Genomic DNA, 12,842 nt, shown 5'->3' with positions numbered 1-12,842 from the left:
CGCTCATTGATGTTTCTAACTCTCTCTCTCTCTATATATATATATTTTTTTTTTTAATTGATTTTTTACAGAGAAGAAGAGAGAGGGAGAGAGAGTTAGAAACCCACAACCAAAGTGCATGCCCTTGACCGGAATCAAACCTGGGAGCTTTCAGTCCGCAGACCGATGCTCTACCACTGAGCCAAACCGGTTTTGGCAAAAATCAATAAAATATATTAAAAAAAAAACAAAAACAAAAAACCTCGGGTGAGGATTAAAACAAAACAAAACAAAACAAAAAAACACAACTAGAGAACTACCGGTAGAAGGAAAGAAGTGTTTTAGTTACTCTTGCTACATAATATATAACCCCAAAATTTTAGAGACTTAAAACAACCATCTATTTTTCCTCTCATCATTCTGGGAGTCGACTGAATTTGGCTAGGTGGTTTTCACCCATTCTCTCGTGCTGTTGCCAAGGCTGGGGCTGGAGTTACCTCAAAGCCTTCTTCAGTCCTATGACTGGCAACTGTTGTTGGCTCTCAGCTAAGATCTGGGGCTGTTGGCTGAAGAGCTAAGCTATATGCAACCTCTCTGTGTGGTATGGGCTTCCTGGCAGCATGGCAGCTGGTTTCAAAGAGCAAACATTCCAAGAAGACAACTTTCCAACCCATGTTCTAAACCCACACAATACTCCTCTCTGCCCTTAGACTCAGAGAAGTGATATTATTTTTTATGATACAGTCTTGGAAAGTACTGAGCATCATTTTTGCCACAGTCACAGACCCTCGTGGATTCAAGGGGAAGGAACATCGACCTGAACCCGACATAGGAGCAGAGGCCAGCTTCACAATGCAGAAGAGCACATAGGAAGGGAGATCTTGTTGGCAGCCACCTTGGAAAATGCAATCTTCCCTAGAGGGTAAGTACAAAGAGCAGAAGATTAGAGTTTAAGATTTCAGAAATATGGCCCTTTAAAGAGGATCACAAGGGCCAATCCTGTGGGCAGCTTCCGTGGAATGAAAGCAAAGGTCATCAGAGTTGAGGAAGATATGGGATGATGAGTCAGGGGAGTTACATGGCCATTGTATGGACACTGACATTCTCAGGAAAGCAGAAGACTTGAGAGGTATAGTGAAGGTAGAGACGGCAACTGCTATTGTAAAACCTTTCTGAGTTTTTTTTGCCTTTTGTTCTGGAATGATGAAAAAACTAATCTCTGTGAAGACGATTTACCCCTCCCCCCCAACTTAAAAAAAAATCTTCATTGATTAAGGTATCACATATTAGTCCTCATCGCCCCATTCATCCCAAACCCCTCCTCAAGTATGCCCCCACCCCCCTGTTGTTCGTGACCACTGGCTAGGCTTATATGCATGCATACAAATCCTTTGGTTGATCTCTCCCCCTTTCCCCCACCCTCCCCTATCTTCCCTCTGAGGTTTGACAGTCTTATTGATGCTTCCCTGTCTCCAGGTCTGTTTTTGTTTATCAGTTTATGTTGTTCATTATTTCCCCTAGATGAGTGAGATCATGTGATACAAGAAATACACTTATAAGAACCGAAAATGAGCCGAAACCGGTTTGGCTCAGTGGTAGAGCATCGGTCTGCGGACTGAAAGGTCCCAGGTTCGAGTCCTGTCAAGGGCATGTACCTTGGTTGTGGGCACATCCCCGGTAGGGGGTGTTCAAGAGGCAGCTGGTCGATGTTTCTCTCTCATCGATGTTTCTAGCTCTCTATTTCTCTCCCTTCCTCTCTGTAAAAAAAAATCAATAAAATATATTAAATAATAAAATAAAAAAAACCCGAAAATGAGACAAGCAGTAATGGTTATGCTGGGAGGCAAATGAATCAGTCTGTAGTGAGTTTCATTCTGGGCCAATAGTTCTTTTTATTATTATTATTATTATTATTATTTTTTTTTTATCAATCTTTATTGTTCATATTATTACAAAGGTTCCTCATTTCTTCCCCTCTCCACCAGGTTCCCACCCCACCCTCTGCCCCCTCCCCATCCCCCATTGTCCTCATCCATAGGTGCACAGTTTATGTTCAGTCTCTTCCTCCCTCCCTTTCCCTGATAGTAAATCCCTTTTCAGATAGTAAATCAGTTACTTAGCATTTTCTCATATCAATAATACCTCCACATGCCCAATGATACACTTCACACAAAAGACATTTCCAAATAGGTCAACCAGCCTCATCCAGGCCCCACCCAAGGCACTCACAGATCAACACCCCAGCACTATACTAACTCAACACATCCAGATCTAAGCCTTCATCACTTGATTCAGCAGACCCTCAAGTTCCCGCAAAAGTTTCCAGCCATGTCTGAGAGGCAGCCTTGGGGCAGGGGCAGGTGAGGAGAGAGCTGTTCCGGGCCTGGCTGCTCTGGGCCTGGCCTCTGTTGCTCTGGTTCGTTCCACAACCAGCTGCTCCGGGTCTGGCCACTGCCGCTCCCGACCTAGTTGCTCTGGATTTGGCTGCCGCTGCTACGGGCCTGGCCGCACAAGACCCGGCTGCTCCGGGCCTGGCCGCTCCCAGGCTGGCAGCTGCTGCTCCGGGCCTGGCCGCACCCGACCCGGCTGCTCTGGGCCTGGCCGCTCCAGGCCTGGCCGCTCCCAGCCTGGCAGCCACTGCTCCGGGCCTGGCCGCACCCGACCCGGCTGCTCTGGGCCTGGCCACTCCCAGCCTGGCAGCCGCTGCTCCGGGCCTGGTCGCACCCGACCCGGCTGCTCTGGGCCCGGCCACTCCAGGCCTGGCCGCTCCCAGCCTGGCAGCCGCTGCTCCGGGCCTGGGCAATAGTTCTTTTGAGTCCCAATTTCAATGTTGAACAGTTACTTATGTATATATTTCAGCAATGATATTTCAGTTCTTAATGGTGGACAAATGGTGGTAAGGCAGGTCCGATCCTCTCTGGTTTGGTCTTGGGCAATCTGCAGCAATGTACAGCTGCTGACTGCTAGTATGGCAAGGTGTCGTCAGTGTCTTCCATCTCTGGACTGTTTCTCTTCTGTCTTCATGGCTGGAGCAGTCCTGTCAATTCCTCTCTGTTGCAGGAATCCACATGGTCTTGGAGTTGTATTCTGAAAATATATAAACACTAGAGGACTGATGCATGAAATTCATGCACGGGGTAGGGGGGTGTCCCTCAGCCCAGCCTGCACCCTCTCCAATCTGGGACCCCTCGAGGAATGTTCAACTTCCCATTTAGACCCCATCCCTCTCACAATCCAGGACTGCTGGCTCCTAACTGCTTGCCTGCCTGCCTTCCTGATTACCCCTAACCACTTCTGCCTGCCAGCCTGTTCAACATTGAAAATATATAATATTTTTAAAACTTCTAGAGGACTTTAATGAAGATATTGACAACAATACAGTCATAGTAGAGGACTTTAACATGCCTCTGACTTCACTGAACAAATCTTCCAGGTAAAAACTTAACAAGGAAACAGAGACTCTAAAGGATACATTGGATCAGATGGATTTAATAGAGATTTATAGAACATTTCACCCCAATGCAGCAGAATATACATTCTTCTCAAGTGCACAGGGATCATTCACAAAGATAGACCACATGTTAGGACACAAAACAAGTCTCTACAAGTTGAAGAAGATTGAAATCATATCAAGCATCTTCTTAGATCACAATGGAATAAAATTAGAAATCAACTACAGCAAAAACATTCAAACACATGGAGGCTAAATAGCATGTTATTAAACAATGAATGTGTTACTAAAGAGATCAAGAAAGAAATAAAAAAATTCCTGAAAACAAATGAAAATGAACACACAACCACCCAAAATCTCTTTCTATTTCTTCTTTTCAGCTATCCATTATAGCAGTCCCTTTAGCATTTCTTGTAATGCTGGCTTAGGAGTAATGAACTCCTTTAGCTTTTTTTTTTTTTTTTTTTTTTTTTTTTTTTTGTCTGGGAAGCTCTTTATTTGACTATTTTTAATGATAACTTTGCTGGATATAGTAATCTTGGTCTCAGATCCTTGCTTTTCATTACCTTGAGTACTTCATGCCATTTCCTTCTGGCCTGTAGAGTTTCTGATGAGAAATCATATGTCAGACTTATGGGAACTTCTTTGAAGGTAACTGTTTTGTTTTTTGTTTTTCTTTTGCTGCCTTTAAAATTCTTTGTCATTTTAATTATGATGTGTCTGGGCATGGGTCTGTTTGGGTTATTCTTGTTTGGGGTTCTCGGTGTCTCCTGAACTTGTGTGACTTTTTTCTTTACCAGGTTAGAAAAGTTTTCTGCCATTATTTCTTCAAACACCTCTATTCCTTTCTCCCTTTCTGCCTTTTCTGGCACACCTGCTATTTGAATATTGTTATGTTTCACGTTGTCCCACAGCTCCTTTAAGCTGTCCTCCTATTTTTAAATTGTTTTTTCTTTTTGGTTCTCTGATTGATATTTTCAACTCTGTCTTCTAATTCACTGATTTGATCCTCAGCATCCCATAATCTGTTGTGTATTCCTTCCAATGTGTTCTTTATTTGTGTTATATCATTCTTTATTTCAGAGTGTTCTTTTTTCATAGTTACTATATCTTTTTTCAGACTGTTGAGCCTTTTTACCGTTATTACTCTGAACTCTGTTTCAGATAAATTTCTTATCTTTGCGTCATTTATCTCTTCTTCTGGAGAATTTCTAGTTCTTTCATTTTGGGGTTGTTTCTTTGTCTCCTCATTTTGGTTGTCTGTTTGGTTTTGTGTCTATGTTTTATGTAGATCCTCTACACCTCTCAATCTCTAGTGCAGGGCAGTGTTAAAGGCTGTTTCTGACTAATTGGATCAGGCAAAGACTCAAAGCCTCCAGAAACTGCCTCCTTCTACAGACTAATAGGATGCTGATTTGAATTGCCCCCAGGTAATTGTCCTCAGATGTGGTGAGAGTTTTTTTCAACAGGATGAGAAGGTTGCTTCCACCTGGAGGCTAATCTTTTAAGTGGCCTCAGGGCAAGGTGTTTTCCAATAGAATATGTCAACTGTCTTCCCCCCAGGCAAGATAAATGTCTATGTGGGAAAGATGTCCTCTGCTACATGAGAGAATGACTCAGCCCAGGAAACTTGGGGTGTGGGACTTTATTCCCTAAGTCCCCAGACCTGGGTTCTCTCAAAGCTCCAGTCCACTTTACCCTTCCTCTGCCAGAGTATACTGTGAGTGGTTCCATGGGGAATTTTTGTGCATTGGCCCTTCAAGAGGGTGCCAAACTTTCAGCTGCCACTCCCCTGCTGCTTTTCACAGCTAGATGTTATGTGGGTACCCTTCTCAGATTTGGTGCTCTCTGCTGGAGAGCCCAGCTTGGGGATTAGATCCCAGAGTTCTCAGTGTCACACCACCTCCCCCCAAAAGTTGAGATATCTCTCTGGGGCTTCAGTTGGTGTCTGTGGGCACCCAGCCAGCCCTTTCATGACTCTGCCTCTCCTACCAGTCTCTATGCCATCTCCACCTTAGGTCCTCTGGTATCAGGATTCTCTCCTATGAGTTTTCCATTGATTATTCAGGAAGCCTTTCCATATTTCAGTTGTAATTCTTGCTTGTTCCTGGGAGCATGTCTGTGCCCATATTATGTTTTATGGGGATAAATGCTAGGGGGGAAATCCAAATTTTCTGTGCATTTTATTTATTTCTGTTATTGTTAATCCTCACCAAAGGACATTTTTCCATTGACTCTTTTTTTAGAAAGTGGAAGGGAGGGGTAGAGACACAGAACATTGGCATTGACATTAGATGGACATATCCATTGGTTGACTTCTGCATGCGCCTCAAACAGGGCCGTAGGTTGAACCTGCAACTGAGGTATTTGCCCTTGACTGGGATCAAAACTTGGGACCTTTCAATCCCCAGGCTGATAACTCTGCCCACTGAGGAAAATGGTAGGGCTTTTTCTTCTTAAAGAAAGCTCTTTAGCCTGGCCAGTGTGGCTCAGTGGTTGAGCATCTATCTATGAACCCTCATGGTTCAATTTCCAGTCGGGGCATATGCCTGGATTGTGGACTTGACCTCCAGTGGGGGCATGCAGGAAGCAGTTAATCATTGATGCTTCTATCTCTTTCTCCTTCTCCCTTCCTCTCTTAAATTAATAAAAATATGTTTAAAAAATAAGAAAACTCTTTAACATTTCTTATACTGGTTTGATGGTGATGAACTTTAGTTTTTTCTTGTGTGGCAAGCTCATTATCTGTCCTTTGATTCTAAATGATTGTCTTGCTGGGTAATCTTAATTACTTGCATTTCATTACTTTGAATACATATTTCTTGCCAATCCCTCTGGCCTGCAAAATTTCTGTTGAGAAGTCAGCTACCAGTCTTATAGGAACTCCATTGTAGATAACCAACTGCTTTTCTTTTGCTGCTTATAAGATTCTTTATCTTTAATCTGTGGCATTTTAATTATAATATGTCTTGGTGTGGACCTCTTTGGATTCATCTTATTTGGTAACCTCTATGCTTCTTGAACTTATATGTCTTTTTCCTTTACTAGATTAGGAAAGCTTTCAGTCATTATTTGTTTAAATAGGTTTTGAATCCCTTGCGCTCTCTCCTTTTGGTACCTCTATAATGTGGATGTTGTTACAGTTGATGTCCTAGAGGTCCCTTAAACTGTCCTCATTTTAAAAAAATTCTTTTTCCTTTATGCTGCCCTAATTGGGCTTCTAGCTTGTCATTCATAGTACCAATTCTATCCCTCTGCTTCATCTAATCTGATGTTGATTCTTTCTAGTGTATCCTTCATTTATGACTGTTTTTTTTTTTAAATGGTTTCTATATCATTTTATATCCTGTTGAATTTAGCAGGTAGAGTGTCCTTATATATTAGGTGTTCTTTAGGGCCCAGTGGTGCAGCCTCACTGGTCACCTGAGCCAGGTAGTCTGTGTACATCTTCCTATTGTAGTTGAGCCTGGATTGCCGTTGGCAAGTAATTGGGAGTGATAAATAATAAGGACTGGCTGTCACTATAGCAAAGGAGCTGCTGTGTGGGCCAACCCCACACAGCAGAACTCCCTTCAGCAGGACTCTGGTGCCCCCTGTATCCTCCCCTTGATTGTGTCACTCATTAAGGTTGTTGGGTGGTACTCCAGACATGATCTGAAGCTGGCAGGAGGGTGGGCTGGCTCTGGGGCCTCCCAGGAGGTCATTGGCCACCTATGACCTCCTCAGGGTCACATAGCATGAGCTACAAAGTTACTTGTGCTGGGCTTGGAGGTGCCCCGGAAAGGCCACACTGCAAACCGAGTCTGGATGCCACTAGTGCCTGGCCTAGGGCCATTTTGAAAGAAGTATGGGGCATTCTCAGGCAAGATTGTTTGTAGTTTGAGAACCTTTGCGAGAATTTAGGAAAGCCCACAGCATGGGCCAATATAGGGATTTATTTGGAAAAGTTACCGGAAGAGATATGGCCCTAATGTTGGATGGGGTGGGGTCTCAGGGAAACACGAAGGTAGGTTGATGGAAACTCAGATATAGCACCTGCTCACTCTGTGGGAGGAGGGCTCAGCATAGGAACAATGGCTTCTGCCAGCACAGCTGTCTGGGAGAAAGCTGCCCCTTCAGTTCTCACCTCAAAGCCAGGCAATTTGGTTCTTCTCCATATGTCCATGGTGCCATTTGAGCTGGTGCCCCATCACTGGAGCTCACAGTGAGTCAGTCCATCAGTGATTAAGTCTGTGCTTGGGCCCTTTAAGAGAACACCCAGGACTCCAGCAGCCCTTCATCTCACTCAGCCACAATCCCTGCTGGTTTTCACAGCTAGTAGTTATGGTGACTTCTCTTCTTGGCACTGGAACCCTGGGTTGACAGGGTGTGTGTATGTGTGTGGCTTGTGTGTGGCTGGGACTCTTTGCTCCTCAGTGGGTACCTCTGCAGGGAAGATTACCCTCCCAATTTTTAACCACCTGATGTGGGTGTGAGACCAGCCTGTTCTGTTACTCTTACCAGTCTCAAAGTGGCTTCTGTGTATCCATAGTTATAGGACTTCTGCTCAGCCAGATTTCAGGTTCAATGATGGTTGTTCTGTAGTTGGCTGTAACTTTAATGTGGTTGTGGGAGGATACCGGCACTGAATTTACTTATTCTGTCATCTTGACTATTATTCTAATTCCGTGTGCATTTTAGCTCATATCACAAGAGTTAAGAGCATGGATCTGGGAACCAGACTGCTGGAGCTTGGATCCTAGTTCTGCAACTTAGTTACTAGAGGCCCCGTGCATGAAGTTTATGCACTTGGGGGGTGCTCCCTCAGCCCAGCCTGTGCCCTTTCACCGTCCAGGAGCCCTCAGGGAGTAGTCCTATGCCATCAGTCCAGACATTCTTAGCACTGCTGCAGAGGCAGGAGAGGCTCCTGCCACTGCCACTGCTCTCGCCAGCTGTGAGCCCCGCTTTTGGCTGATTGTTGTTCCCCCTGTGCCAGCACACTGACCACCAAGGGGCAGCTCTTGTATTGAGCATCTTCCCCCTGGTGGTCAGTGTGCATCATAGCAACCGATTGTTCTGCTATTTGGTTGATTTGCATATTAGCCTTTTATTATATAGGATGTGATTTTTGGCAGGCTACTTAGCCTCTCTGAACCACAGTTTCCTCATCTGTAAAATATAGAAAATAATGGCTCCTACAGCAAAAGTTTTCAGGATAAAATGAATTAAAACAGGTAAAGAAGCTAGGACTTGAGGCCTGGTGAGGGAAGTCATGGGCTTCAGGGTTCCTACTAGAGCTTTGGGACCAAGCTTAGGTTGGTGGAATATTCATTCATTACATTCTGGGGACAAATAGAACATCCATGTCAAATTGAGGGGTGGTTTCTCAGAGAGAAGCTACATAGGCTGGGGTAAATAGGTATCACACTTGAATAGCACAGGCCTGGATAGTAAATGAAGCTCTCCCTCTTATGGTAATTGGGCAAGTTACTTAATCCTCTGAGACTTACTTTTTTTCTCATGAAAACTGGGGGTAATGATACCTATCTTGTACAGATCTTATAAAATTTTTATCAAGAGGCTGACAATGTCTAGTATGTACATAGATGCTCATTGAAACACCTTTGTACTGGGTAAGTCAGCAGCTCATCTCTGTACATAGCATGTCTACTGGTCCACTCCTCATGCAGTGTTTAAAAATGAGCATTTCCTCTGTACTCTCAATAATGAAATAATATCAGAATCCATTATCCATTGAGTGAGAAATGAGACATCCATCCCCTCTTGATAAGACATTCACTTTGAGTGGTATTTTTCTGAAGGACCTCGGGAGGCCTGGGCTTTCACAGATTCTGCTATAGAAAAATTTCTGGCCAGCTACTGCCATACCTCAAGGATACTGCTGTATCTTGCTGTGACCTTTTCTAAAACTTTGGCAGAAAAATGTAGAGTACAGCATTCTAACCCAGAAAAGCAATTCTAGGGTAATGAATGAGCTCATAGAAATCTTTTGTGTATGTTTCTGGCATGGTGAATTGAGCCAACACAGAAAATACAAATATAGAAATACCAGGTAAAATATTCTAAGGAAAAAAGCTTAAACACATAGTAGTTGAGCGCGGCTGGAAGAAAGGTTATGTGAGTGAGCTTAGAAAGGATTCTCCAATCTTGAAATGCCTTTAGGCTTGCCAACACTTTGACTGTATTCTTGAGAGAGATCCTGAGCCAGAGCTACAGGGCATTCAAATTTCTGACCCACAGGGACTGCGAGAAAATAAGGGGTTTTGTTTTTTTTGTTAAGCTGCTAATATGAAGTAATTTGTTACCTAACAATAGATAATCAAAGGACCGTGATTATCCAAAATCACTATATAAAGCTTCTGAAATATCTCTGAGAGCTGTAACCAGGAAAAAGCTAACCATCTCCAAGAATGGTTTATTTCTTCTTAGAGACAGTGAGAATAACATACATATGTTTTCTTTCTAGTTTTGGCCACGAGGATGCTCAGAGACAAATATATGGCTGTTGTAATAATCAGGTAAGACCCTATGGCCTATTTATGTGTGTTCTTACTCCTGGTCTTTTCTTTTATTCTGAATTGCTTGGTTCTTCATCCTGATTTGTTTTATTATTATTTTTAATCCTGATTTTTTTTTAGTTCATTTTTATATCTATACTAATAAAAGAGAAATATGCAAATTGACCATACCTCCACAATGCTCACCAGCCAATCAGGAGTGTGCTCGGTGCCTGCATATGCACATTAACCTGCCATTTTTGTTGGGTTAATTTGCATACTCACTCCTGATTGGCTGGTTGTCATCGCAGAGGTACAGTCAATTTGCGTACTTTTTTATTAGTATAGATGTGAAGCCATCCCAAATTCAGTTTACCGAGATGCAAGGCATTCAGAATACTTTTTAAAAAATAGTTAAGTTCACACCTGTTGAACAGGAGGTGTCTGGAGGCAGTGGTGGGGAAGATCAGGTAATGCAGGCAATGGGCAGGGTTAATTTGGATTGGGTCAGAAAATAACAAGTGATTATGAAAAAAAAAAAAGATGGCAATTGATCACCACTCCCAGGAGGCGGGGCCAAGGGTTTACCAAGTCACACAGGGAAATATCTTTGAAATGTATTCATTGCCCCTGGTCCCCAAGGCCCTCCTACGACACCCCGCCCCCCTTCCCCTCCCGGACCCCGCCCCTCCCTCCCTCTGGCCACTCCTCCGCCCTCGGCCCCCTCGCTGCGCGCGCCTTCTATAATACCTCCGCCTGGTGGCCAGGCCCCCGGACGGTTGCGCGCTCCGCTCCTCCCTCCGCCCGCGCGCGCCTCCCGCCTCGCCTGCTCCCTCCTCTCGAGGCAGTTGGGCCGCGCGCCCGTGGGGGCGGGGCCTGGGGGAGGCGGCCGAGCCAATGGGGCGCGGCGGCGGTGGCGGCGGTGGCGGCGGCCACGGAGGCGGTGGCGGTAGTGGCGGTGGCTGGGTCGGGCCCCGACGGGCGGCGGCTGCTGAGGTGGAGGCGGAGGGAGGCGGCGGCGGCGGCGGCGAAGGCGAAGGAGGCGGCGGCGGCGGCGGAGGGGGGAAGATGGCGGCGCCCGTCCTGCTGAGAGTGTCTGTGCCGCGGTGGGAGCGGGCGGCCCGGTATGCAGTGTGCGCCGCCGGGATCCTGCTCTCCATCTACTCCTACCACGTGAAGCGGGAGAAGGAGCGGGACCCCGAGCACCGGGCCCTCTGCGACCTCGGGCCCTGGGTGAAGTGCTCCGCCGCCCTTGCCTCCAGGTAGCCCGGCTGAGGGGAGCGCGCCGGGGACGGCCGAGTGGGGCGAGGGCGGGGGCGGGGGGTGGGGAGCGCGTGGCGGGCGCTCGGGCCTGGGGGCCGGAGGGGCTGGGCCGCGGAGGAGCCCACGGCGGGCCGGTGTGGGTGGGGGGCGGCGGCCTGGGGCTCCGGTCCGGGGCTCCGGTCCTGGGGCGGCCCCCGAGCAGGCCGCCGGGGCGGAGGTGGCGGGGCCGCGAGCCCGGCGAGGAGGGATGAGGTGGCAGAGTGCAGCCGGGAGGCCGGCGCGGACGGGAGCAGCGGGGCCGGCTGGGGCCGCCGGGAAGGGGGAGAGCGGATCGCGCAGAGCTGGTCCGGCCGGCTTGACAGATGTGCTCGCGGTCGCCGGGAGGCGGGTCGGGGTGTGGGACCCTCCCCGGGGAGCCGTGCGGTCAGAGTCCGCCGGGGGTCCGGGATCGCTGCGGTCCCGGGCGGTGCGGCAGGCACGGGCTCAGGGCTCGCCCTTCCCACCGTCTTCCCGGCGCTGGGACAGGTGTTTCCGCGGCCAGGCCTCTTTGTACTCTGTAGCGCTAATGAGAATTTGCACTTACTGAGCCGGTGACATTTGCGGGCAAACACGAATTTGACCCCACTCTGGAAGAGATACCAGCACTTAACTTATCTGATTTTTTGGATTTCCTCTTGTGTAAGTTCAGTGTTCCAGAGATGGGGAAATGGTCCGAGTTTGGGTCTAGCTTAAGCTTCATTTGAGTGAAATCTGAGTGTCATGTGTAGTGATGTTTTGGGCATTGAGGTGACTTTTTAAACCTTGTTGATTAGTGTAATGGATCACCACAGAAGATGAAAAGAACATGCATTGCTAAACTGGAGGTATTGGTCAGTTTATTGGTTTGTTTTTTTAAAAATGATGCTGTTGATTCACATTGACCTACGCAGATCACTTAATAAAAGAGGAATTTATATCTTAAAAGTGGTTGGTTGCTTTTTTTTTTTTAATTTTGGAAGATTCGTTTTTAAAAAGTAGCAAAAGTGAGAGTAATGATTTCAAAGTTGATAGGTTACAATTTTAATAGAGACATACTATGCCTAATATTTTGAATTTGTTAACTATAGTCACCTTTGAACACTTTCTTCCCCTTCTGTAAATTGCTAGGTAGGCAATTGTATAAGCTTACCTGCTTTATTTTGACATACGTATTAGTGATTACAGGAACAAGCTAGCATTGCAGCTTGTCTGGTCACTATTTACAAACTTTATCTATTTAATGGAGATACAGAAGTTTGTAAATTAAAGTGACGAGTGATTTATAGGCCAATTTCCTTTTGGAATCACATAGAATAAACATCATTAAAAGTTTTTATTTTGCTAAAGTAAAAAAGGCTTTAAGTAAAAGCAGGCTATTGGAGACTGCAAGTAGTTTTTAAAATTCTACTTAAGTATTGATTGCCATTAAGCAGAAGTAGTTAAAAACATGACTATTTTAGGAAAAGTAAGTTTGAGCTGAGGTTTGAGTAGAATTGAAGATAAAGAATGAGAAAAATTAACTGATGAAAGGAATTCAGCGTTAATTCATGTGACTTGTTGAAACTCACCTTATTCTCATTTCTCAATTCTTAAGTGTCCTAATGTAAATAGAATGAAGTAGAAATTGATGAGAA

General features: G+C 45.7%; 1 protein-coding gene and 1 long non-coding RNA gene across 5 annotated transcripts in view; both read left to right on the top strand.

Annotated features, from left to right (window-relative positions):
* LOC311620977 overlaps positions 1–9,948 on the top strand; it is a 62,237-nt gene extending 52,289 nt beyond the window's left edge. The window contains exons 3-4 of the long non-coding RNA XR_014794774.1: positions 758–901; positions 9,897–9,948. This is a non-coding gene — a long non-coding RNA (uncharacterized lncRNA). The remainder of the gene's footprint in view (positions 1–757; positions 902–9,896) is intronic.
* A 799-nt stretch (positions 9,949–10,747) lies between these two features.
* The window catches only part of VKORC1L1 (vitamin K epoxide reductase complex subunit 1 like 1), a 56,907-nt gene continuing 54,812 nt past the window's right edge, over positions 10,748–12,842 (top strand). For 2 of the 4 annotated variants that reach the window (XR_014794771.1, XM_084880746.1), the window contains exon 1: positions 10,748–11,189. Coding sequence is in view for 2 of the 4 variants with exons in the window: in XM_084880746.1 (XP_084736872.1) it covers positions 10,825–11,189 (365 nt within the window). In the remaining 2 variants the exon portion in view is untranslated. The remainder of the gene's footprint in view (positions 11,190–12,842) is intronic. The other 2 variants (XR_014794772.1, XM_084880745.1) reach the window with 1 other exon arrangement.

Source organism: Pipistrellus hanaki, assembly GCF_964339955.1.
Source record: "Pipistrellus hanaki genome assembly, chromosome: 4".
Classification (NCBI taxonomy): domain Eukaryota; kingdom Metazoa; phylum Chordata; class Mammalia; order Chiroptera; family Vespertilionidae; genus Pipistrellus; species Pipistrellus hanaki.
Note: the sequence above shows the minus strand (reverse complement) of the source record. Positions and strands in the feature narration are given on the sequence as shown.